General features: G+C 38.9%; 1 protein-coding gene across 1 annotated transcript in view; it reads left to right on the plus strand.

The window, feature by feature from the left end:
* Positions 1 to 26,561, plus strand: part of DERA (deoxyribose-phosphate aldolase) — a 55,453-nt gene extending 28,892 nt beyond the window's left edge. The window contains exons 7-9 of the mRNA XM_071733009.1: positions 19,917 to 20,029; positions 24,067 to 24,216; positions 26,275 to 26,561. Coding sequence (XP_071589110.1) covers positions 19,917 to 20,029; positions 24,067 to 24,216; positions 26,275 to 26,331 — 320 coding nt within the window. The 3' untranslated portion in view covers positions 26,332 to 26,561. The remainder of the gene's footprint in view (positions 1 to 19,916; positions 20,030 to 24,066; positions 24,217 to 26,274) is intronic.
* The last annotated feature ends 1,403 nt before the right edge of the window (positions 26,562 to 27,964 follow it).

The following is a 27,964-nucleotide window of genomic DNA, read 5'->3' on the forward strand; positions in this document are numbered from 1 at the left end:
AAGTGTCTGATGTTGATAGTCCAGACAATTACACACATTAAATGTGTGAGCTGTTTTTTTAGATGCTTTGATATTGTTCCTTCCAAAGTGAACAGAAATAGCCAAGCAGTGACGAAAAGCTGCATATTGTTGTTTTCAGGAGAGCCTCCTGTCAATCCTTCCAGGCTTCATCCTGCTTTACAGGAGTGGTTCCAGTTAATACACAGTTACCATTTTCACAGCAAACTGTCCCAAAATTTAAAGGCTCAAATATGCTGGCCTTGTGCTCTATCCAAAGAGAGACTGGCTGAGGATAGTAGTATCCAGTCTTTGTCTCCAAAAGTGGAGACCAGTGCCACAAGCTTTCCCAAAGAAAACTCAGAAAAGACATGGCAGTACTTTTCTAAGAGGTTTCCTCAAAAATCCTCAAGGCCAGGGTGTCCCCCTGGACAACGAAAAGCCACGAAAGCCTAGTTCTCAATTAAGAAAGTATATAAGTTTACTGATTATAAGAGACAGTGAAAGAAACATGGTTTGGAACATCAAAAAAATAATGCCTACACAAATCCCTTTTACTTCGTCTCTAAGTAAGATTTTCATACTGTAGTTAATATTGGTGCAGATCCATTTTTAGTATGAATAATGGGAAGACAAATTCTAAGGTAGCTGTTTTGAGCACTGTCTTGCAAAGATTTTTTTTTTGGAGCAGAGTTGTATGGTGTGGCTATTAACATATAATGCTGTATGTGGACCACCACAACCCAAAATCTCTACCAAGCAAATATTTCACTAAAAAATCAAAGAAAAAAAAGGAAACTAAACTAGCAAATTTGTCTGAAAAGCTAGGCATGCTTTGTGCAAACGTGACTGATGTAGGAAACAAGATTACTTGAATAAGTGGTTGTACTCGGAACTTAGCACTTTATGTCTTCACAGCACATAGTGACACTAAAAGAATAAATCTCACAATTGCCCTGTGAACTATGAGACAAAGATAATGACGAGTCAAAAGTCAAGCTAAAATCAGTTGTGAGTTCCTGACTTGAAACACTATATATGCTCAAATGAAAAGCCTAGGGTCCCCTCAATAGCATGTGAGTTGTATTATGTATTTGATTTAATTACAAGTTCAGCTGTAATTTGATAATAAGTCAGTCAGTTATTAGAGGCCAGAGTATTTCCAGAAGAAAGACAAACCAAGGAAGGAGGCTTGGTAAGACATACAAAACAAGAATTCAATTTGTGTTTCATTTGACGTGTCTGAAATAAAAACCAAGTGTATTGAGCTTACAGTGACTCTGTAAAAGGGGTACACCTCACCCTGTAAATGATCAATCAGAAATTGGGACATTATAGGGCAGTCATCTTCTAAAAGACCAAGTCAAAATTGTCTGCTCCTTTCTACAGATGTGAATTGTCTTTGAGTGCTTTCCAGGGTGCCAGATGATGCTGAAGTCGGGTCTGGAGGTCCAGTATAGGGCTGGGGACTAGTAAGGACTAGTAAGTCCTTATTCTTCTGAATTTGTGGGATGAGAACTTACTGCCTGACTGGTGACTAAGGCTACCTCAGTCACAGTCTGGTGACCAGTTCCTCTCTCCCTCCAACCAAGCAGGAGTCAGAGTGAGTCCAAAGTGTGATGAGGACTGCTTGCTGTTCCAGCTTGGCTGAGCTGCATTGAGTGGATGGGGAAAATAAGTATTGAAATGCTGCTTATTCTTTCAACTGCTTGTCTTCAGCAGTCAAACACAAAGCACAGTCCAGAAAGAGTTCTCTCACCTGTGTTGTCAAATGGTAAAGAATAATCCAAACTTTCTTTGGCTGTGGTCTTCTGGCAGTACAGTGTGATCTAGTGTGGCATGAGTGCATTTCTGAATTTCTGTCAGCTTACTGAGAGCACATAAAATGACGTTTATGTCCTCTCTTCTGTCTTCATGCATTCATACAATACTTCATTTGTCCAAAGATCTGTCCGTTCCTTCAGAATTTTTAGATAAATTGAAGGTTGCAGAGTTTGTACTATTTGAGCAGTTTGCATCATGCAGATGCAGTGTTGTATTTCATTTTAGGAAGATAGTTTGGTTAATGGCTTGAATATGTAGAAGTGGTTGCAGTTGGCTGCTATAAGAGGCTCATCAGGACAGTAATTAATGCCACTGAATTATATTAGCAGTTGATGACTTTCCTGTCTGTTTGCTGCAGCGGATGTCCTACAGGCTGCATAGTCTGCGCTTGGTCTGCACGTTCAGAGCTCTAATTAGCATCACTGAAAGTCTAGTGCAAGGAACAAGCACAAAACATCCTATGGAAAACCAAAATACCGAGCAGATCAGAGTGACCACAGTCTATCTCAAAATTTTTAATGATATTATGGACTAAAGAAGTGTTTGAATTAGGAGTTAAATCAAAAAATGGATGGTCTTTAAATACAGCCTGTCTAAAAAGAGGTCTCTGCATATACAAGTGACTTCATTTATTCTGGTACAGGGTAAGGGGAAATAAAAAAGCCAGTAGTATAAAAATGCAGATAGCTGCATATTCAATAAGGCTGCTACAGTTAAATGATGTAATTACCTGCAAGCTTAGCAGTGGTACTGCAGCTAATCACTAGAAATAATGTAGGCGTGATAAATAAGCTTGGAGTTGCAAAGTTCTGACAGTGCCATTACAATACCCTCAGGTTTGAATTACTGATGGAGTCCATACAAAGAGTAGTAACACATCAGAAAGAAAAAAACAACTGTTGGGCTTGAGTGAAGCAAGCCTTAAAAGAATGCAAAATGAGATTTAAAAATCTGTCTGGAACTCAATAATGTATGTATAGGGAATAAAAAGTGAACGAAAGCAATTGAGAAACACTATGGCAGGGTCTAATGAAGTCTTTTCAGTAGAGTCAAAAGAGCATCATAACCCTGTATGGGTAAGTAGAGACCTAAGTAATATGTAAGAGAAACTAAGATGGGGAAAAAGAAAAGATGTTGACTGTGAAGAGAAAACTGAGTTAGAAGGTTTAGAGTAAAAACTCATTTATTTGAAGTTTGTTAAGCTTGAAACCGAGATGTGCATGCACTGCCGTGTTTTATTCTGCATGTATTTATGTGCTTATTGAACTGTGCAGTAACCTGTATAACCATATGTGAGGAGAGAGATAGTTATCTGGGGCCACTCATATTTGTCATATCAGAATGCCTCATAACTCAGTTTGCTAATTTTGCAAAAGGTCTTTTCTATTAATGGTAGTCTACTGTAATCAGAAAATAGCAAATACACCCTCTAGTGAAGTCAAAGAAGGAATGCCAGTGTAAAACAGATTACATTTGTCACCTCTGTACCTGTTTGTTTGATTTTCTCTTATACACCACACTTCTTGACTTTCTTTCTCCATTTACAAGTGGAGAAAGTGCTATTTCCAAGCATTTCTGACCAGAAGAATATCAAGTTAAGTCAGGAAGCCATAAGGTGGGTTGGATTGTTTGAGGTAGCGGAATGGCTCCCAGCGTATCATCACCTCTCACAACTCTGTTAGCTTCTCTGTTTTTCCATATGTAAAATTAACATTGCACATTTTATAGGACCCCTTTAAGGTCTAGTACATTAAATATTATAGAATCATTAAAGTTAAGAAAGACCTCTAAGATGATGAAGTCCAACCACTGACCCAACATGCCAACTAAAGCATGTCCTGAAGTGCCATATCCACGTGTTTTTTGAACACCTCCAGGGATGGTGACTCCACCACCTTCCTGGGCAGCCTGCTCCAATAACTGGCATATCTTCCAGCAAAGTTTTTTTCTTAATATCCAGTCTGAACCTCCCTTTGTGCAAGTTGAATCAATTTCCTCTCATCCTATCATTGGTTACGTGAGAAGAGACCAACCCCCACCTCACTACCACCTCCTTTAGGTAGTCATAGAGAGCAGTAAGGTCAAACTAAACAAAGCCTATTTCCTCAGCTTCTCATAAGACTTGTACTCTAGACTCTGCACCAGCTTGGATGCTCTTCTTTGGACATGCTCCAGCAGCTCAGTGTCCTTCTTCTAGTCAGAGGCTCAAAACTGAACATGAGTACTGAAGATGTGGCCTCATCAGTGCCAAGTGCAGTGGAATAACTACCTCTGTTCTCCTGCTGGCCACACTATTTCTGATGCAGGCCAACATGCTCTTGGCCTTCTTGGCTATCTGGGCACACAGCTGGTTCATGTTTAGAAATCTGTCAACAAGCACTCCCTGGTCCTTCTCCGCTGGGCAGCTTTCCAGCCACTGTTACCCAGGCTTGTAGCATCGCATGGGGTTGTTGTGACTGAAATGCTGGACTCAGCACTTGGCTTTGTTAAACCTCATACAACAGACCTTGGCTCATCAGTCCAGCCTGTCCAAGTCTGTCTGCAGACTCTTCCTACCCTCAGGCAAATCAACACTTCTTCCCAATTAGTATCATCCACAAGCTTACTGAGGGTACACTAAGTCCCCTCCTGATTGTTGATGAAGACACTAAAAAAGACTGGTCCCAAAACTGAGCCCAGGACAACACTGTTTGTGACTCACTGCCAACTGGATTCAAAGCCATTCACTGCAGCTGTTTGGGCTCTGCCATCCAGCTAGTTTTTTACCCATTCTACCTGTCTATGCCATGAGCTGCCAGCTTCTCCAGGAGAATGCTGTGGGAGATGGTGTCAAAGGCTTTACTAAAGTCCAGAAGGACAACATCCACAGGTTTTCCCTCATCCACTAATCAGGTTACCTGGTAATAGAAGGATATCAAGTTGGTCAAGCCAGACCTGCCTTTCATGAACCCATGGTGGCTGGGCCTGACTCCCTGGCTGTCCTGCACACATGCTGTGTAAGCACACTCAAGATGAACCACTCCATAATTTTTCCCTGTTCTGAGGTCAGACTGGCAGGCCTGTGCTTCCCCAGTTCCTTCTTCTGGCCCTTCTTGTAGATGGGTGTCTCATTGACAAGACATCCATTTTCTAGGGTCTTTCCTGCTAGCCAGAACTGGAAAATGATATAAGATATTATCAGAAATACATCCCCCTTATTAGAAGGCAGAAATTTTCCACACCTGTGAAGGAGGATGGAGTACCCTTGGTCAGGATTGAAATTGTGAAACAGAGCAAGAGGAAGTTGGAAAATGTTCTGGTGGGAGCTGCTGGCTCTGATTTACTCGTACAACAAACCCTGGGAGCAACGGTGGAGGTAGGAGCTGGCACAGCTCACAGGGGTACTCTAGGATGATGGTGTTATGCACTGCATGACTGTCTACACCTCCCTTCAGGTCACCTCCTTTCAACTGTTTTCATAGCACTTCACCCCAAATGTTCTTTAAAATTGAAGAGTTTTACCATGCCTTCCATTGGCATGTTTTGCTGTGCTTTTGTGTTCTCCCTGCTTTGAGCAAAATGGAATGAGCCCCAAGTTCCTACAAGAAACTGTAGAGGAGCAGGAGAGTGATAGCTTCCTAGAAATCCCAGGACTTCTCATTGGATCTCAGAGAAGGGTTTGAACCCCAATCTGCAGATTTTCTGCTTCTTGACCCGTAAGGACATGTCTCTTCTTTACGATTCAACCTGTGAAACTCTTCGTAAAATAGTAGGTTACAGCGAGTAGGTGTATACTGAGAGTATACTGGCAGTATACTGCTGAGAGGGGTCATCCATCTATTAACAAATTATCCTAAATGCTTGAATAGCATTTTTCTTTTTCTGATATTCAAGATCTTTGCAAAGCATGTTAATTAAGGAATATCAAACGGCATACTTTCAATTTATAGCAACTGATGCAGAGAAGTGAGAAAGCACCCCTGTTGCGTTAATTTTCCCCATGAATGAAACCTTGTTTCTATGTTAAATAATTTGTTAGAATTTGAGTTAAAACTTCTGCAGTTTCATATCACTTCAGATGTAGAAATCGTTGCACAGTGAATAGTTCTAGTCAAACATGCCATCAAAATATCAAAAAAACTTTGCATCTGTGAAGATCCAGTATTGAAGGTAATGGTTTGAGCGAATGCAATTTTAAAACATGGAAATATTATGTAAAATCAATAGATGTACAGGGTACTATTTATTTTTCTGATATTTCAGGTTGGTTTTTTATTCTGTCAGCAGCAGGTGTTTAATTCAACTAAACCAGTGAAAAATAGAAAGAAATATTAAATTTATTGTATCTATCAATTATACAAAATTGGTTTATGAAATATTAAAGTACATTTTAAGAGACTGCAACTAGAAACACTAGTCAGAAAATCCAGTCCTGTAACAGAAACTTAATATAGATGTGGAAATAATCTAAGAATAATTTTAGGGTCATAGGTCCTGGGATTTTTTAATTTTTTTTTTTATTCCTTTTAAGGGTGGCAAAGCCTAGTTGGTCATGCTAGTCTAATTAGAAGGCAAACATGAATGACAGCAGAAATGCAAAATTAAACTTCTAAAGAGAAAAATGTTGAATGGAAAAATACACTAGGAAAATGTGATCTTAAACATAAACAGGTTATTTTAAAACACTGTGGACATTCATCTGAATAAAACTTTAATTGTAAGGAACAAAAATACAGTGTAAAACAAAGAAAAGTAAAAAGAGATGGAACAAACATGAGTGTAATACATACTGAGGTATAGATATGGGACAAAAATTAGTGATATGAAACAAGAAGTTTGCCATAAGGAAGTTACAGATAGTTTCCTTACCAGCAAACTGGATGTTAAAACACACTGAGGATGTATAGTGGATGTATAAAGACATCCACTAACTTTTAACAGATAATTTCCTAATGGTCCTGACATTGTATTTCAAAGTGTTACATCATTAAGTGAAGAGAAGGGGGGTGAATGCACAAGCTGACAGCCAGGTTGCATGGTGTTGCAAACACATTCCTCACCAAGCTAAACAGGACTGCCTATTCAAACGCAAATATTTATGCTTGTCTGTAACATTTTCTCTTCCTTACCATTGCAAGATTTAAACCAGAACTCAAAAGGTCTACTTAACAGACTTTGTCAGGCTTTTCTCCAAGGAAAATATTTCTATCATAATATGACCATAGGATGTAGCGATGTTCTTCAGGAATGTGTTTGTTTCAGTAGTATTGAGAGAACTCCATGATTTTTGCCTGCTTGCTTTTGTGGATGCTTGCAGTATTTCTGGTGAGCTGCATGAGGGACTTGAACTTTGTTGGTAGGTACCTGGCTTACTTGGATCCTGTCTCCCAGGCTTTCTGTGTTCCTTTGATTCATGTTGCTGAAGTGCAAACCATATTGGGAAGATGTTGAAAAGAATAGAAGCTATTCCTTTCTTTGATACTATACTTTGGAATGTCACCTTGTGGGAAATGTTCCTGGTTTATATATTTTTAATTCTGTTTCTGAAACTGTAGTTTTTAATCTCAGAATCTCTCTGTTAAGACAATTTCTAGTTTCTGACTGTGCTTACTTTATAGTTATCAGAGACAAAAGCTTTCCCAGAGCAGTGTCTATTATTCCTACTTTTGAGATAATTTTTTTAAGACAAAGGTGTCAGCAAAGTCATCGCAAGTCAAGAGGGATCTATATCTGATTGTCATTTGCACCTCTGATGTTTCTTCCCTTCTAGCATTGTACTATAAAATGATGTTCCACTAGTGGATAACTCCAGCTGATTTCTCAAGTTCTCCCTCCCTAAATTTATGATGTAGAAAAGATTCCTTCTTGATGATGCCAGGATTTTTTCTTCAGCAAAAACTCTTCCTTCCATCACCTTTGCAGTTACACTGCCAAGCCAACATCCAGCTTACCAGTCAGTCCCAAACCCAGTGGTGAAGTCTTGTAGTTTATCCAGATTTGTTAATTCATCTCAAATAGACCAAAAAGGAAACAGATGATCATGTTCCATGTCTCTACAGCACATTAAACTTAAATTATGCAATACAAAATTATGAATCATGTATCTTCAATAGCCTCCTCCCTACTGGTCCCAGAAAATGGATGTGTAGAGAGCTCAAAGGAAACACAAGCCTTATGCAAAAATGGAGCTTTGAAAGAAATCCAAGTCCCCGGATAACAAAGCAGCTTGGTGGGGTGTGATGGAAGAGGGTACCATGTTTCTGATGATTTCTAGTCCCCAGTAAGAGGAGGTGCAGCATTTTCAGGCTGTGCTCTCATCGCAAGATACCACATACATGCTGTTAATAGCTAACTGGTTACATTTCTGCTGTAACCAGGTACTGTGTTAGCAGCTGCTCTGGATATAAGCAAATTTAGCTTCACAGCAGTGGTTTTGGTTGCCAGTTTCAGCACAGTTTCAGCTTTGAAGAGGGCTCCTCTGGGATTGGCCCTGTGCTATTGTAACAACACCATTTCCAGAGCCTGGGTTAGACTTACAGCTCCAGTGGCTTTAAAGTAACTTGTCTCCAGGGTGTACTGCAGAAATGCTGGTTTGTTGCTTAGAAGTAAAACAAAATCCTAGTAAAATAAACAGAGCTACTCCATGCTTTTGAACAACTTCTCGGTGAGTTGGTTTGTGGGGACTTGCTCGTGTTAGGAACTGAGAACTGAAGGCAGAAAAAAAACCCCCAGGAATAGAGTAATATATTTTTCTGCTGAGATGTTCAAGAGCTAAGTAAAACAAAAGGAGTTAGTGAGTAGTCAGGAGAAGCCTTTATGTTTGAAGGGTTTCTTTGCCTTATTTACTGTTTTAAGAACAGAGCCTTGGAGTGGAACATGGGAACGTGCAGAGCACTTTGCAATTTGTGTATGAAAATGCTGCAGATGAGAGCAAATAATTATTAATTAGTAACACTGCTGCATTTTGTTGCTCAGAAATACTTCAGATAAGGGTTCTGCCAGCTAAGGTTATTATCTACTGTCTGGTTTGTAAAAGACAGAAGCAAGAGAGGATCTGTGATGATTTGAGTGGAATTTTTAAATGGCAGAAAGCAAAAGGAAAGTAAGAACAGAATCTTTTCAAGTTGGATGGAGGCAACTAGTCTGGCATTTGAGGTATCAGTGATGTGCTCAGTATTATTCATGGTCATGATTCTGTTATGGCTTGTAGGCTTTCTACGTCATTTGCTAAATTAGGTGGGACATCACATAAAGAATAAAGTTGGTGAAACATAGAAAGGTTTAAATCATCATGATCATACAAAACTTGCAGGTGCTTTTCCTCAAAATGTGAGTTGCTACAACACTGATTTTTATGTTGGTTTACTAGTGAATAACTTAAAGAGGCCTGTTTATTTTTTTAACAGGAAAGATATAAATCGACTGAATGTTCCTAATATTACTTAAAATAGCCTTTGAGCAGATGTTAGAGATTCTTAATGGTAAGATTGACCAAAAATAAGTCTTATGAATAAACAAACAGTTTCTTTTTACTACCAACAATTTGAGGATGATTCTCTCCCAAATTCACAATAAATGGCTTTTTAAAGTCTCCTCATAAATAATTACCTTTCTTGTGCCACTTTTTCCTAGGCACTTGGATTTTAATTACAATGATGAACTGTTTTAATAAGTTGTTAAATAATTTTATCTTTCTAGGTCCAAATCCATTTTCCATTTCTCTTTGACTTCATTGCTTCCTGGGATTTTAATCCTTTTGATTCTTGCTACTTCACTTTATATTTTGCTTTCACTCCCATTTATAAATTCACATTGGAGAAACAAACAGCATGCAATACCATTTTTTTTCTTCTTCACTTTATGCACATACCTTAGCTTGCTAGTTAAAAGCAGCATACTGTTACTAGTAACCATTTTGTTTAACCAGTCATTTTGATCAAAATAAGTCTGAAAAGCTAGGTAATTAAATGGAGACAATGCATTTCTTCTTCAGGCTGTCTGGGGGGGCTTGAAGCACTATACAAAAGCTGTCTAGCAGTGTAAAACTGTGCTTAGTTGATAGATAAGGGATATGCAACACTTCTATACTTCACTTGAGACCATTGTCTTCCAGTGTAAATACTTATTAGATACCTTTGTGTGTAATTTGTTGTAAAGAACTGCTGAACACATAATTCCTCATAAATTCAACTGTGATTCAGTATCAGCTGCTTTTTTCTAATGTGTGCATCACTGTCAGGATGGAGGGAAGAGCCATGTGACAGGTTTTTAAACATCTTTAATTTTACTCTCATGGCATGATCCAAATTCACGTAATTAAAATTACTGTTATTAAAAAAAAAATAACAAAAACCAAAACCAACCCAGATCATGTTCAAACTTTTATAGTTTTCTTTCAAGTTATGTATGAAATGCAAAACATGGCCATACATCTCATGATCCCACTCCTGACATTGAATAACAGGAGTGACCACAGAAAATATTAATACCAATATAGCTGTTGTTAGAACTCAAAAGTGTGGACCTTGTGAGGTTTACTTTTATCTGACTGTTCACATTAAATACTTGGTTTTTTGGGGTATAGTCTCCTATAAGTAAGTCTCCTTGCTTACTGTTATGCTCTTTATGACCTACACACAATTTGCTTAGGACCAAGCTCAAATGGGCAGACAGTTCTGCAACCTTTCTGCTTGTGTCAGAAGGTTAAGAGTACAGAAGGAAAGGTGTAGACCAGGTGATGATGCTTCCTGGTGTGATGGTGACACCACCAATACTGCTGCAGTATGGCAAGTGACAGCTTGGTAAAACACAGGTAATGTTTTGCTTCACCACTTCTATTTCTAGACATGTAAGTGAGAAATTGAAGTGAAATATTTCCATGCAAAGCTACAGACTTCAGATGGATGATTTTTTTTTTTTTCTGTAAGAAAGACATAAAATGTAGTGTCTCAATGAATAGTGACATTTAATAACTTGCCACTAAATACCTATGAGGATATATATACATCTAACACAAAGGGAGTTTGATTCTCAATTTCTTTCATTCTTAGTATTTCAGTAAAAAGAGTGGAATGCCAAAGTACAAAATGATAAGATAAATTTAGTGTAGTTTTTTAAAAATATAAAACCTATATATAAAATGTAGGTTTGAAGATAGAAAAATCTTCTTCATTTTGCCATTGGACTAGCAAGATGTGTATTTCTGTATCAAATCCAGTTTTTTTTAACCAAACTCCAGGCAGTTATTTAATCAGATTGTTGATACTTTTGGTTTGAGATGCTTCACCATGATTGCGGTCCATGACCAGATCAGCACAAAGGCTGTTGGCAACTGGAGGTGGAGAAACAATTCCCCAGCATATTAAATACCTTTCTATTAACTACTTCCTTTTTCTGACAGTAATTAAGGCTCTTTTTAATTTCCTTTATTTTTTAAAGTAATGCTCAGTAGGTTGTTATACCAGAAAAGTCTGAATTTATCAACGACACAGTTTCATAAAGCATCATCCATTTGAAATAAAATTGTTAGTTTTGCCATGTAAGCATCATTAATAATACAGCGAGGGGAGAAGATTTCTTAAGAAAACAGAAGTGCATCTTTCCCTGAACCCCAGCAGAGAGTTGCCTCCTGCTTGGAGCATGGCTGCGCAGTCAGGGGTTTTGGTTGTTATTTATTGAAGGGGACTGGCAGGCTTTTTGGCATTCAGGCTACCTGAAGAGCTAGAAACTTTGTAAAACAACCCTACTGACAGTGGTGAAAAATGTCCATCAGTACCTGGCAGCTCTGACATGCGTTGCAGCCAGTGGTCTTCTGCAGTTTTGCCTGATGTCAAATAATTAAGGTGAGGAAAGAAGGAAACACTCAGTAGGGAAAAACTTCTGGGAAGCAGGAGCTGGGAGTAAGACAGGTACTTTTTTGAAAGCATCTATAGCTTTCCATTTCACTATGCTGTGAGAAGTAAGCACTTCTTACTTGCACTCACTATGTGCAAGTCAGGCCTTCCAGGGTCTTACCCTTTGGATATTTGTTGCATCAGGAGAATGCCCAGCCACCTGCACCCAGGAAGTCCATGATAGACTCTATGTGTTTGTAAGTTGATTGTGTAGAAGACTTTCAAGTATCATAAAAATTAGTCTAAACATGCCTAACATTTCCCTAATTGCATGATTACTGAAAGTGGAATATTCAGCCCTCTATGCAGGCCCTTGAGTAATCTATTTGACCTGATTTGTAAAAGCCAGGAGGGAACAAACACATCACAGATGAGTCTGGTGAGATCTGGCACTTTATATATTTACTTTTCTTTCAGGCAAAGCCAAAAGCTTGGCATTTGCCATGCAGTGCTCTTGAGAAATGTCTTTGATACTGGAAGTCCCCCCCAGTTCTGTAGCCTCCCTCAGTACCAGCTGCCTTTTCACCTCTAGGGAGCAATGTGGAAGAGGGGATGGGATGATGGTGGCTGTTAGTCCTCTGCATGTCAAAGAGGCTGGATGCTGGACAGATTCTGACTGTGGCATTAAGACAAGACTTTTAAATCTTAATAATCAATCCTGCCTTTCTCAGGCTTAGAGTCAGAACAGAATCTTAAGATGTTTTTATCGTGGGGCATTGGAAAACACTCAAAATGGCATCGAGTGTCACGATTTTGGCTGTGTTAGGTATGGATTTTTTTATTCATAGCACCTTCTTGATAAAGTAGACTGATTTTCTTCTTGCTTTGTTCAGAGTGGAGTATTTCCAAGGGGATTTTAAACAGCTACTTTTTTCAGTTTGAGTAAGTAATTTACAGGCTAATAGACAATGTGTAGGCATACCTGAGTTTTAATGTTAACATATTTGTTTCCAAGTTGCTATCAACATTAAAAAACACAAAACTGAATGTGGTTTCTAGAAGATGGCATGCACTGTGCTATGTAGTGCCTCAATTCTAAGCAGTCATGCACATTTATTATTTTATTCCAAATTGCAGTATTACTACTAGTATTAGGGTTTTAGCTTCAGTCTGTCATGTGCTGGACAACATTTTGAGAGACTGAGATGTATTGATCCAAAACCAAGAATGTCAAGAGGGAAAAAACCTAGACTACATCAGTGCTTTTTTAATTATATAACAATTCGGGATAGTTTATCATTGTTTCATTTAGTTTAAGTGAGAATAAGTAAATGATACAATGCATAATTTCATTTCTGAGTTCAAGAAGCATTTGGTTGATGCTCTCAGCGCATGATGTGATTCTGGCGGGGGGAAGGGGAGCCGCACAGGGACAGGAGTTGGACTTGATTCTGATGAATACTTGGCATATTGTATGATTCTATGTATTGTATGATTCTATGATTTGGTGTTTGTAAAGGAAGCTTAATGGGTGACATTTTCAAATCAAGTCTAGTTTCTCCCACAGCAATTTTTTTTTTTTTTAACCCAGCCATCAGCTAGGGCACGTGACTCAGTGCTGAGAACCTGAATTCCTGCATCTGATCTGAGAGACCAACCTTTATGTTGCTCCTTTATGGAGCAACAACCTGTTTTAGCAGCAACCTGTTTCTTACTTGGTAGAGTGGTGAGAATGAATGTCGTGGTCCTTCTGAAGAGCTCAACATGCTTTTAACTGCTGTATGTGGCACAACAACACTCTGCCAAAGCAGGGAAAGTCACCATCCCCCCTCTTAGACCCTGGCCACATCAAAATTCCTGTGCAGAGACAATGTGTTCTTTTATAACCTTTAAGTTTTTTTTTTAAACAAGTGATGACTTGGACAATCTATAGAATTCAACCATCGCTGTCTGGCAAGCTACTTTTCTATGATAGTATGATCTTTGCAGCAAAGAGTTGGAATAAGGTATTAAAAACTGTGACTGCTTCTTTTGTAGAGAGCTGCTGTTTAATTGTGGAGATGAGGGTGATGGTGTTAATGAGAGGGAGCAGGTCTGCTACTCCTGCATGTGTGCTGCAGAACACTTCCAATAGATTTTAAGCAGGTGCTATGGTTATTCCCACCACTAGCATATTATCCATGCTTTTTTCAGTTCTTTGTTGTTCTTTTGTTCCCTTCCCCCTTACTCTTCAGGTGTTTGAGTAGCTGATGGAACAGCCACATCTTAAAGCTAATGGTAACCAACACACTTCTATCTCTATGCACTATTTCTGTGATTTCTTTGACCCCATTCACTCTTCTCTCCACTGGATAAAATGCCCCACAGCTGCTTGCTTCTGTTTTGTCATGAGGTGTCATGCTGGATGAAGCCATGAGTGGGAACACCTGAGTCCAGAACTGTGCTCCTATCACTGCATCATGCCCTGGTTGCACTGGGGTGCACTCTCAAGCTGAGCCTGTGCTAGAATAGAGAGGAGATTTGCCCTGATGTCTTCTGTATTTTGTGTCTCACTCAAAATGAGAAGGGATGTGGCAAAAAAGTAGCCTGCAAAGTAGCTGGTAAAGGAAAATAGCATTGCGAGTGGGTAAGCTGAGAGGAGAAATATGTTTTTCTCAGTGATAATAGTATGGTTAGGATTAGGTGTTGAGATGCATTGACTTATTTCCTCTTTCTACCTTTGACTTGACATGTGTCATGAGGCAAATGGCATAACCAGTTCCAGAAATGCCAGCTGTGGAATGAAACAAGGTTAATATAGGTCATATGCTGTAAAGACTTTGAGTGTAATTACATGGTAAATAGTTTTAAACAAGAAAAATGAGATCTCAGTAAAGAAACATGGAATTTGATGGGTAGATCCCCATTAGTCACCAGTGAGAGGATATTCTGCTGCTTCCTCTTTGGAGAGGAAGAGGAATGGCTGTTCAGCAGCATGTAATTGCCTGAACTGCTTCTGCACCCTCGCATCTCCAAACGTTGTTTCTGAGTGGCAATCTGGGAGGGGACTTGTTGTGCTTTAGTGTGGTTTGAAGCCTAAAGCCAAAAGGCACCATTGACAGGGATTCCAGCTGTTCCCCTTTTTGTATGGAGCACATGTCAGTTATTTATCTTCTCTTTCACCTTACCAAACAGGGATTGGATTAGAAGGAATCCTCTAAGAATAGCAAGAGGCTTTGCTATTTAGCCAAGCAGCATAAGGTGGTATGGATCTTTCTGTTGAACCTTCTAAAGAAACATATTTTAAATGAACACACAAGAAACTAGTACTAATTAAGTGATAGTATTCTATGGAGACCTCTGGTAGACACTGTAATAGTACATTAGCGAGCTATGCATAATTCAACAATGCTGAATTCTTTCAGCCATCATCCACAGGGAATTTTGCATAAGTATGGACTTAATAATTTGTCCCTTCGTGTGCATGTGTAAGTGTTCCTAAGGGCATCATTTGGCCTGCAGAACATTTATTATGGGAGGTGGTGTATAAGAGAGAAAGCATCCATTCCGTATCTTGAAAGCTAAGCTGAGGTGATAGGATGAGTCATTAGAAAAGTGGTCTAGTATGTAAACAGACATTAAACATGTAGTCCTATGATGTCTTATTTTATTTGATTTGGGTTTTTTCTGCTCTATACAGGCACTTTTCCTAAAAGAATTGTAAAACATAAGCAGTTTGCAGAAGACCAAGTTATAAGCTAACGTTTTTCAATATGGTAGCTTAGATGTGTGCTTGTGAAAATACGCTGAGTGGCCTGGCAATGTAGCTGTGGGTGATGAAGTTAAAGCTACTCAGTGAGCTGCTACTCACTCAAGTGAGTTGTCACAGCTTTGTATTCTCTCCTCCTCCCTGATGGTGAAGTCAAGACAGCAGGGAATCTATTTTCTTTTGCCATTGGAGTAGGACAGGTAAGTGGACAATTACAATGACTCAACCAACAAGAATTAGTCCCTTATTTTAGGTACTTATAAAATTGAGAAATTAATTGTTAATGGGACTATATGCACATTCGATAATGTATGATTTTGTCATCACTATCTTCTCAGAACAAACTGCAGGGCCTTTTGCAGGTCTCCTCAGCAGCGTGCCTCTTTTTGTCAACACTCCTAGAAGTCTCAAAAGGGTGTGTTCACCTGATGTCACCACAAACTTTTATATCTGAGTTGCAACAACCAAGATATATTTGTGCTCATTGCAAGCACTTACAAAGTAGCATGGCATAATTGTCCCTCTGCAAGCATCTCTCTCTAAACTATTGTTTAGAACTGCCAGACACATCCTTTGCTCTTTATTAAGAGGGAGACACAGAGTCTGCAGTTATCAGGAGATAATCATTCCCCAAGGGCATTTGAAGCACTTCACAACCAAAAGGTTGTGATTACTCCATGACTGCTAAACAGCTTATTATTCCTTATTGCTTAATTATGGAACCAGAATGTGTTTCTTAGATGCTGTCATCTAAGTAAGATTCTCCAGTTCTCATGCTCTGCTTTGGTGTTACATAGATTGGGACATCTCAAGATGATATAGGGGGCAGTGAAAGGGTGGGCAGCTCCTCTGGCCATGGAAACACCAGGGCATTCAATTCCTACCCTGCCAAATGCTTGCAGAGAGGTTTTGGGCAAGCTTATATAGACCTTAGCTCTACACTTCTGCTTATGTTACCATAAATACGACTATGTGAGTAATTAGATAGAAATAATATAATGGACTTCATGTTGACCTCTAGCTATGAAGTCAAGGAACATGATATGAAAACAATGATTTTCTTTTTAACATGTGCACATTCAGCTGACTTATTTTAAGTGGTCTTTGGTGGAGTGCAGTGGCTGAGGGTTTTGTTGGTATGGGTTGGGTGAGAGTGCAAGGGAAGAGGGGATTCATTACATTGAAATACTCTACCTGATTTTACAAGATGTGTGACTGCATCCCACATGGTTTGGCTTCCACTGGCATCTCGAGCTCAGTTTCTTTTGATAGGAGAGGCTGCATCACTTACTGTGTTTCTTAGGGCTTATTCAGATTTCCCTTTCTGGTTAAAGTAAGACAATGCAGTTTGTTCTTGCCAGGCTGTGGTGCTGTAATGTACCACGCTCAGGTGAGTTTCTAGGTTGGCAGCAAGCACACCTGAAGCATTCTTGTGGTGCTGCTGTGTTTCAAAAAAGCTTTGATGTCTCCACTCTTGACTGATTTGGTGAGTCTTACATGACTTGCTGCCTTGAAAGGCAATTTATTGTTGTGATTACACATTGGAAAAGAGTAGAAAGTGTGGTCTTTCCCAGGCTCACTGAGCCTAGAAATCTACCCTGAAGAAGTAATTTTTAGAAGTCTTTAATGTTTCATTGAACCATGTAACCTACTCTGAGGAAGAGCAAAGCCATCCAGCTTGTATTTTAACATTAACCTTGATATTTTGAGTGTATACATTCATAGGAAAAAGAGAAGATGGGTAAAAAAACTCATTTTTTAAGTCATCCCCTAAATTTCCAGATGAAACTCCTCCTGCACTTCGTTACTTAGACTTGTTTTTGAAAACTTGAATAAGAAATAGATCTGGTGAAACTCCTTCATTGTTACAGGGTTGGTATACAGTCTACTTAAAGCAGTGGTTGATTTTTAAATCCCCTTTTCCATTCCTGAAATCTAAACGTTAATAGTACCCTCCTTCCATTGTGGTGTTCTCTGCTAGTGTGCACCTTCTGTCTTCTGCAAGAGGCTGCACGCAGTCCTATTAGCAAGCTCTTGTGTCATAAATTGAATGTGTTCAGGAAATAAAAATGTATTGTTTTCATTGTTAGAGGATGCTACTAAATTGGCTGTATGTTTGTCTAATAATCACATCTAAAGCTGATTATTCTGGTAATAGCCTTAAGATATTATTTAAAAATAAATATATAAATGCACTACTTTTGTACTAATACTAGTTTTTAATCTCTTCTTGTTTCTATGAAGTCTGAATGAGATTTTCAAAATTGAATAATAATTTGATCCGTTAATCTTTTGAAGCTAGTAATTTTATTTTCCCCTCTTTGCAGTCTCTGAGGCTCGCAAATGAATAGAGCTTCATTACTGGAGTCTGCATTTAATAACCATTATCCATTATCTTGTAATTAAGACTCCCTGTAACGAATCATGAGGACAATGCAAAAATACATAGTACATTTCTTTAATGAACTGGAAAATGTTCATCTTGTTCTATTTAGTAATGAGTTGCTGAATAGTCGTTAAATCCACTGGAGAATAGAGCTAGATGGATTTTGAAGACTATCTTGAGTTTGTGGTTAATCTATTAGAATTAAAATTTCATCTTCTATTTTTATCAACAGCTGATTAGAAGTCATTCTGTTTGACCAAATTGATTAGAAGACCATATACAAGGGCAGCTGTTGTTTAATGAAAGTTTTTAATGAAACTGTACCATAGAGACTTGTAATTATAAGACTTATAAAAGCTTTGACTTACCTTATAGTCAGAAAAATGGAAAGTATTGCACTGAAGGACTTTAAGTGCTACATTTCGAAAAGGAAATTAAAAATATAATTTGGCGATGTTGAAGTTTCACTTCTACTGCTACTTCTTTTAATGTGACTATCAGATGTCCATAGTGTCTCCCTGGAAGGAAATAACTGAAATATTTGGTCTCTATTTGGTCTCCTGTGTGCTCCCTTCTTTGCAAAGCTCAATCCACTATTAATTGCCTCTTTTGCTCATTGCCCTTCCTCTGGAGTTAGAAGTGGGTTTTTTCACAAATTGTTGCTTCTCTTTAGAATGGGAATTGCCATAGGAAGGTGCAGTTAAATCACCAGTGGGCTGAGTTAGTGCCTCTGCAGGAAGTCTACAGCAAAATCCACGGTCTTACAAGACTCAAGGTTTGCAATACTCTTCAGTTATGTTTAAATCACAGGATGCAGAAGCATTCGTGGCTTTGTCATAGCTTCCCATCAGGCTGAGAGTGGGGTGTGTGCTGGTCAGCTGTGTCAGCAGGGAGATGGGTCTCTGGAGTGTGCTGAAGCACACAGCCAAAATGTAGTCAAGGCAACTCTTTACTGTGAGCCAGTAGTGAAACTTTCCTTCCTCACTCTAGGGGATGTTGTAGAGGCGTCATCATTCACATAAGAGACAAAATGGACCCTACGCCAAATCTGAAGTGGAAGCAGATGCAGTTCCAATTGACTTAAGTGGATGATGCAGTACTACACAATATTTGAATTATCCCTCTTCTTCTCTCGATTACTTTTGATAATTAATGATCCCTCAGTACACCTTTTTGAAGAAGTAGCTTCCCAGAGATGAAGTGAGCGCTAATGCAATTAAAGTTTTGTCATCTTATTGTGTCAATGCAGGATTGTAAACTTCAAGGCAATTTTTTTTTGTTACTTTCTTAGTTTTTTGTTATATTGTGCTTCAGGATTCATTTTAAGCAAGCCCAAAACAACAAGAATGCACAAGAGTACTACACAAGTGTTCAGGACAGGCAGTACAGAATAATGTTCACAGCTGAGAAACCAGAAAAAAATATAAGCCTGGGCTAGTTCTCCTTTAAATAACACAGATGTTTTTACCTTGCTGCTGCCATATATCAGATCATGGCTTAAAATATAGTCATTTGCAATGTTACAATTGCAAAATGCCTAAGAAGGGACCTTTTCCTCGGTTTACAGTATTTACAGTTTTGTAAATCCATGTGGGATTTCCTTCCTTTCACTTTCAACACCAGTGGGAGCCACAATACTAGACTGAAAAATGTGAAACTGAAAAAAAAAAAAAAATTAAAAAAAAACTGATAAAAATTGTTTCTATTCAGAATGATCCTTATGGAAATACTAAGATTTTGATTTGTATGCAAAATTTGTTTAGAGGAAAAAATTTCCATACTAGTGGTTAGTCAGAGACATTTCTGTTAAGGTATATACATACATATATTGAGTGCCTCTATAGGAACATGTAATATATTGGACTGTCCTGAAGAGATTGGTCTGATACCTAGAACAAAGAATAAAGAGCTGGGATGTTCATTCAGCCACTGTGATGTCTGACCTGCTCTGAAACTGGATGGGAGTCATCCTCCTGCTCCAGCCTCAACCAGAGCAAGGCTATCCCTGACACCACAGAGGAATACTTCATGTAGAGGAATACTTCATAACTCCTGTGAAGCATGAAGGTGTCTTTGGAAGGTGTGAACTATGTGTGTGCAAAGTGGGACTTGTTTGAAAACTACCATACATCTTTTTACTTCCTTTCAGGTTCTGATTTTATAAAGACATCTACAGGAAAGGAGGTGGAAAATGCAACCTTTCCAGTCGGAGTAGTCATGATGCGAGCCATTAGAGAATTCTACTGGAAAACTGGCTACAAGGTAATTCTAGCTACCTTTACAAAAATAAACCAAACAGGCTCACTCAGAAGAAAAAGAAGACTGTAACAGTTTCAAAATGCAGAGCATACATGAGCTTTGGTGGCTACGTAAACAGCAGGTAATGGGAATTCTCTCTTGTTTTTCTCATTCAATTTGCTAATATTTTTATAGTACTTGCGTACAAAATATTTGTATAATATATATACATTTATATATAATGCATATAAAATACACATATATAATGCATAATATAATATAGGTTATATATGATATATTAATATATTAATATATGTGTGTATTTTATGTATATATAAAAAGAAGGTATTTTTTGCTTTCCTTCCTTGAATAACTGTCGCTTAATTCCCTAAAAGCTCATGCAGTTTTGATTCATCCCCTGCCCCGTTTAGTTTTGTTTCACCATTTAAAGTATTTAAATGGTCATTTCCATTAATAACAGGGCAAATAACAGAGTGAATGTACAGCAGAGCCAGTGATGAACAATCCCTGCATCCATCCTTGCGCTGAAGCTGTGAGAAAGGAGGAGGCTATCCAGAAAGACTTAAGCCACCACTTCCCTCCTTTATCCAGAGGCAGCTGGGGGCTGCCAGTTAGATCTGGTGCTGGTGTTTAGGAGGTGGCTTTGTCCTCGCCTGCACCTAAGCGGAGGAAGCTGTATCTCTGAGACCCTTTCCTCATTCCTGGGTCATGCTTCCATCCTCCCCAGCTCCCCTTTCTGTCCCTGCTGCAGGTGGCCTTTCAAGCTATGATGCTGGGACGTGGCATGAGCAGTGGGATAAGGCCCGAGATGGCTTCAGGTGCTGTTAGAGCTTGAGGAGAACATGACAGCCAGTTAGATGTGTGTCCATCTGCTCTCTGGAGTCATCTGGATGAGGCCACCGTGGGTCCCTGGGCTGTGATTCCTCCTCCATTCCCCAATCTGCATCTCTGTGCCACAGAGCAGAGCAACTCAAGCAGCTCCAAGAGTCTCCCTTCTGTGGGAGCATCATCTCTGCTGCCAAGCTGAGGCAGAGCCCTGGGGCCAGGTGCTTCACCTCAGCTACAGTGCAGCTTAACTGGAGCTGTGTGCCAGAGGTTGAGCTCTGCTGCATTAACACAGCTTTGCACCTATAATTGGTTATAAATGTTGAATTCGCCTTTTGCTTTAAAAGGGTGCATTCATGGGATAAAATGTGTTATTAAGAATGAATGCTTATGTCTGCGTGCATGCCTGTGTCAGTGAATTAGATGTAAACTGACTTTATGTGCTTTTATTAACCGAAGACAATATTATCAGTGACAAGAGATTTCTAAATGGTTTCTTTAACAAACTAATTTTGCTGCTGCACGGATGCTTTCTAGCAAGGCGTTGGCTGGGAAAAACAGGTTAATACAGAAATTAAACTTCTTCGAGGAAAGGAACAAGTTGCAGACTAACATTTATTGAATGATAAGCTGTGGTGGTGATATGAAAAGTGTGCAATATAATGGGAAATAATCTTTTCCTGTCATTATTGAAGGACATACATAAATTGGTTTTTCTGTTGGGAAAACCCCCAATCCAGAAAAACTTATTACTTTTAATAATATAAGGTGAAGAGAAAATTCTTGAGGAGATGAACTTATTAAGCAAAATAATGAAATGCTGTGAAACAGCAGGAAAGTGGTAGCTGGACTTTGTACTGCTCTTGAATTAAATTCCAACCCCCATTCCTTTTTGCGTTTTTATGGAAGTCGATGTGCTGTTTGGAAAGCTGGCAAATGGAGACTACGGGCTTGTCTTTGTCAGCTTTTTTGCAAATAAAAGAGCTTTCAGATTTTTCTAAAAGGGGAAGGAATTCTGTATGGTGTTTTTAAATCTGTTATTAAATTATTTTACTTGTTATTGCCACAGATTATCTCAAGGAGCTGTAATATTTCTAGGGATAAATCTAAATTTGAATTTCATTTCAATTTCTCCTCCTGAGGGAAAACACATTCTACTATTTTAATTTATTGTCTAGAAGATGCTTTTCCAGTTGCTGTAGTTTAAATTCCTTTTGGAATCTAATGTTAACAGATGTATACACATACTTGAATATCCAACCATCCATCCACAAAAACAGTCTTTGTGTTTTGGATTTTTCAACCTTTCCCTGTTATTGTTCTTTATAATGTTACTGGAAACATACTGTTATCACCATTCTTCAGTGTGAGAGAAGGATTTATTCCATGCTTGTTTGCTCTGAAATCTCTATAAAGAATGTTACATTTAAAAATGGATACTTTCTGATTCTACTATTATATCCATAAGTTACAAATAAACCTCAATGCAGTGAGGTTTCAGAAATGTCTATACAGAAATCAGAATGATAATTCTTGCAGAAGGAGGCTGATGGGAAAGAGTAATCAAGGTAAAGCTTTATGGTAGAGGTAAATGTAGAAAGAATCACTGTGCTGCTGTATGGATTATTCAGATTAACTTTTTTTTTTTTTTTTTTTTTTTTTTTTTTTTTTTTTTTTAAATGCAGAAACACTTTTTTCTAGTTCTTCTTGCTTTTCAAATATCCAGTAAACTGCACCAGGCTAATATTTTGTCTAATGCAGGTGACAAAATTTTCCATGAGGAATTTAATAGCCTCATGTCACAAGCTCTGTCTCAGAATGAGATGCATTTAAATGGCATGTAACGAAAAGACTGGCATTAGGGATGCAGGCTGGATCACCTCAGTCCTGGGATTCAAGGCATTCTCTACCTCAAAGAGAGGTTCACGTTGGTGTGTGTGCCTCTACGGACGTGGCAGTTCACCTGACCAAATGTGACGTGGCTCACATCAAGTGACTGGAATCATATAGAATCAGAGAATCATAGAATTGGCTGGGTTGGAAGGGACCTCAGAGATCATCAAGTCCAACCCTTGATCCACTACCGCTGCAGTTACCAGACCATGGCACTGAGTGCCACATCCAGTCTCTTTTTAAATATCTCCAGGGATGGAGAATCCACCACTTCCTGGGGCAGCCCATTCCAGTGTTTGATCACCCTCTCAGTAAAGAAATTCTTTCTAATGTCCAACATAAACCTCCCTCGGCACAACAACAAGGGCTGAACTCCCTCGTTCAGCTGTTCACGACAACTTGTGCCCTCTTGTCTTGCTGAGAGTTGCCTGGGAAAAGAGACCAACCCCCCCCTGGCTACACCCTCCTTTCAGAGAGTTTTAGAGAGTGATGAGGTCTCCCCTGAGCCTCCTCTTCTCCAGGCTGAACAGCCCCAGCTCCCTCAGCCTCTCCTCATAGGATCTGTGCTGGAGTCCCTTCACCAGCCTGGTTGCCCTCCTTTGGACCTGCTCCAGGACCTCGATATCCTTCCTAAACTGAGGGGTCCAGATATAAAGCATCTGTTGGGGAAACTGTTTTGCAGTTCCTGTGAAGAACTTTTAATTTTTGGTAAAGGCAGACTTAATTCAATGCCCCCTTTGAAAATACCGGTGAAAATTAATTTCTGAAAGGTTTAAACATACAGCCCAACCGTGCATGTCTAACTGTGATGCAAAGGCTTTTTATAAAGTAAAGCCATCTCCCACTGATCTCCAGCTGAACCAGCTGCCTCACGTGCTTTATATCAGCATCTTCAGCATTATATTATTGCATATATATTTGTTATTATATATTTGCAAGTAGATTGCAACATGGGCAGAAGGTGGTATGCAGATATCCCAGGTCCTGCCTAAATCCCTTAGTTTGTGCTAAATCCCTTAGTATGTGCAGTGGGCAAAATGCTCCTGTTGGACCTCAAACCCAGGGCACTGGGGTCAAAACTATTACTCCCTCAGTTGCTGTCCTTTGGACTGAAAATGTTTTCTTTCACAGTGATGGCTGAGGCTTGATAGCTCTCAGCACTAGTCCAGAGCTTACCCTGTTTGTAGTCAGCTGCTCACTGAGTCGAGTTGTTACGTACACCACAGGCACTTGGAGTCTGCAGGTGTACAAATGCTGATTGCTCTTCTAGGGTTGCTCATGAATGAAAATCTGTATTGCACTTCTTTTTTTTCTATATAAAGGTTGGATTTAAACCTGCTGGGGGCATTCGGACAGCAAAAGATGCTATTACTTGGCTTATGCTGGTGAAGAACGAGCTGGGAGTGGAATGGCTAACGCCAGAGCTTTTCCGCCTGGGTGCCAGTAGTTTGCTGGAAGACATTGAGAAACAGGTTAGCTGTGAATCATTTCCAACTTGTGAGACAGAAAAAGTGTCCTTTCTAAATAGGCTGTGTTGCTGTTTTTTGCAGGATATGCTTTTTGGTGTTTAAAAGGTTATAGAACATACATCTAATTCATTATTAATGATAGGTTCACTGCCAGCCCAATATTTCTTTAAATTTGAGCAGTCATGACAGACACCTGGGACTGATATTATAGCAGCTGTCAGTTGCCTGGGCCAGGTTTGCAATGCAGTGAGCAAAGAGGCTCAGTTTGTACATACACAGAGTCTTTTGCAAATGCCTGGTAGTGCACCTCTGCACTCTTATCTCTTGCCAGTTCAGCTGGCCTTCAATATGTCTCACAGACCATTGGTGTCACTGTGCCACAGCTGTTCACAATATATTTCCATGCTGTGGAAGTAGTTGTCTCATCCTACCCATGGTAGGGCTGATAGAGAAATTTTTGCATATTGATTATTTCCTGGGGATGAAAAGCAGTTGCATCCTACAAAACCCTCATTTTTCTAATTGCTTTTATTTTTGTGCAGGTGGGTCACTGTGTTTTCTGGTAGACAAATAGTGTATGAAGTACAGTGGCAATGTGTAGTTCCAGGTGGGAACAATGGGTTTTACCTGCCCTCACTAGGCCTATCAACCCTGAAGGGTACAGCAGGGCCGAGAACAATGTAGTGTCATAGGAATTACTAAGCCATTAGGGCTGCTGAACTTCACTCCTGTGTTCATTAAACCCAGGGAGTGAGGTGGTAGTAGCTTTAACCAAGAAAAAAGTTTTATAGACCTTGTCCAATTGCTGCTGGTGGGAGAGCGCAAGATACAGGGGATCCGGGGGAGAAAAAAAGCACCAGTCTGTTCCCTTTCCCCACCTTTCCTAGCAAGTGAAATACTGGCATGTCAAGAAATACAGAACAGCTGAGAGATGTCGGGTGAATATTCATGACTGCTGAAAAACCCTGGCTCAGCCCTGCAGTGAGAAGAATATTGGCTTGCTCCATTGCCAGACTGCCTCTGCCTCACTCTCGACCTAAAATCATGGTTATGACAAAGCAGCGTGAGCTCCTGAGGTGGTTGTTGCCACCTACATCACTGATGAGTCTTATAACACAGACAGTGATGGTGTCTCACAATTTTTTCTGGTTTCTTAAGGGTGGCATCCTTTTATTTGCCAGGTATTGCCCCAGTCATGACCAGGGCTCTGCTATACTGTGCCATTGTCATGGCTTTAGCCAATAATCAGGTAACAGATGCTGAGAGACTTTAGGTTTGAAAAAAAAAAAAAGAAAAAAAAGGAATAGATTTAATGAAAATAATAAAGATAAATAATAAGAAAATTATGTACAAATATTCAAATATGGAATCAGCACTCCTCAGCTGATAATTATATCCCAGTCAAAAAAGTACCAAGTTGAACTCAACAGCAGATGGGGTTGCCTGAGTCCAGGGTGCTGGTGACAGTCCAGAAAAAATCATGGAGAGGCTGTGCCAGTCCTGTGCAGGAAGGCAAGGGAAGGTGACCTGTCATAGTGAACAATGTTAATCTCCAGTATGCAAAAAAAAAGAATGCAGGAATGTTCAATAAAACAAACATATTAAAAAAACCCCGAAACACATAGAAAATGGAGATAACACTCTCTCCCCCCGAGACAATAAATTTAAAATAATAGCTTGAAATGAGCCATATAAAAGTATTAGAATTTTGGGGTACTTTGAATATCACAAAATAATATTGAAATTGTCAAAATCAGATTACAGTGAGAGTAAAGCATTGTCTTCTACCTGTTTTGTTTTTGATTTTTTTTTTTGAAAGCTTAGTTAAAAGCAGGAGTCTTTGCTTTTTTCTTTTTTTTTTTCCAAGCAAAGCAGCAAAAGTTCTTGGTTCAGATCCTATAAACAAGTATATAATGTTATACTACATCATATTTTATGCATACACACACAAACAAATATCCATCATGTTCAGCTGGCATGCCTTTAATTTGTAACTTCCTTGACACTTTGTGATTTATAGTCATATATAATTCTATCATAAATTTTCTTTTTTTCTTGCAGATTTTCTATCATGTGACTGGTTCTTATGCACTTCAGCATGACCTAGCAATGGCTTAGACACAAAATCAACTCAGGATTACTTTTACAAAGGAGGTCTTTAAGCAAACAGCATTCAGAAGTCTTCTGACAAGCAAGTGCATATGATAGAATTAAAAGGCTAATTCTCCACTCTTCGTATTTTATAATATTTAAAAATATGCTCAAGTCTGCTGGTTGTACTTGATCCAAAAGCAGAAAAAATGGTAATTCTGAAACAGTTAAATAGTTAATACTTACAGATTTGCAAAGTTAATCTTGCAAAGTCTTCCTCAGACCAGCCTGAAAAGCTTATTAATGGCAACACTGAAATACTATGAAAAAGATTTAGGTGCCCTGGTAACACTTTGCAGTCGCAGGATATGAAATATCTGTGGAATGTTTCAGATTGCTAATTAAGAGCTACAGATCTTGGAATAGCTTTCCATTTACCTCAGAGAAAATCTTCTGCCACAGATGTGTTGCACTATCAGTTGTTATGTTGATTCAGTTTGAAGCACTGTAACCTGAGAAAATGAAACTTGACTTTACTTTCTTTTATAAAATGTCTATCTAACAAAAAAAAAAAATCCTTTTTTTTTTTTTTTTTTTTTTGTATTTTTCCCCCCAAAATGGGCACAGACATCCATATTTAGACCCTTGAATAAAGGTGGCTTGATTTCTAGAACAGCTGAGTATCCACAGTTGCTTCCGAAGTTAATGGGAGCTCTGGGTGATCAGAACAACTGAAAATCAAGCAGCCTCTATATAGGTGCCTAACTATGCATTCAGGGGCATATTTTTAGGCATTTCACTCTTAAAATTTTAGTCTAACTTGCTTAGAAGCTCCCATTCCTGTCTCCTATAATCTTAGAACACATTCATGCAAATATTTCCATTTTAATGTAGAGGGGGTTGACTGTCAGTTTGCAGGTGTCACTGCTATGCTGGTTGAACTTCAACTTTACCATTCTGAAATCAATTCCTTAATTTAAAAGATTATTTGAACTGTGTCCTGTACAAGGTTTGCAGCTTTAATAGAAAAAGCACTTTTCTCAGGGCACATTAAGAATAATATTGAATTCATCAGCACCATTTGAATATCAGACTGGAGCTAGTAGATTCATTATTTGAGAGCTGCATTCTGCTCACTAACCAGAGTTGTACTAAAAACTTAATTATCATCCTGACTAGTCTAACTGACTTAAGTAGGTCTCATCAGGGAAGTTAGAGGAGGAGGATTTTGCTGTAAATCAAGCTACAAGGTGCATTTATTGCAAGGAGATCTGTGCTTCATAAAGATAATAACTCAGTTATTTATCGGTTATACCACCTGAATCACTAGTGCTCTACAAAACACCTTGAGCAGATAGGAAAGCTGAATAGGGGAAAAGAATATCAGAGAAACAACATAGATATAAAGAAAAATCCTATATACAGTGCCAGGTCCTAAAAATAAGCCTTAATTTCTCAGGAAGTAGTTCATCTAATACTTTCAGTCTTTCTGGTTTAGGTCACAACACAGGAAAAGAGGCTGGGCTGTGACTATATTTTTTCACACACTTGCTTTCCTGGAAAGTGGCTTTTTTTTTTTTTTTTTTTTTTTCTGATTTCTCGGTTAGTTTCTTGAAGGAAAAATTACCCCTTGTCCTATTGCTACGTCCCCTCGTAAAAA

This window comes from Heliangelus exortis, chromosome 1 (assembly GCF_036169615.1).
Source record: "Heliangelus exortis chromosome 1, bHelExo1.hap1, whole genome shotgun sequence".
Taxonomy (NCBI): domain Eukaryota; kingdom Metazoa; phylum Chordata; class Aves; order Apodiformes; family Trochilidae; genus Heliangelus; species Heliangelus exortis.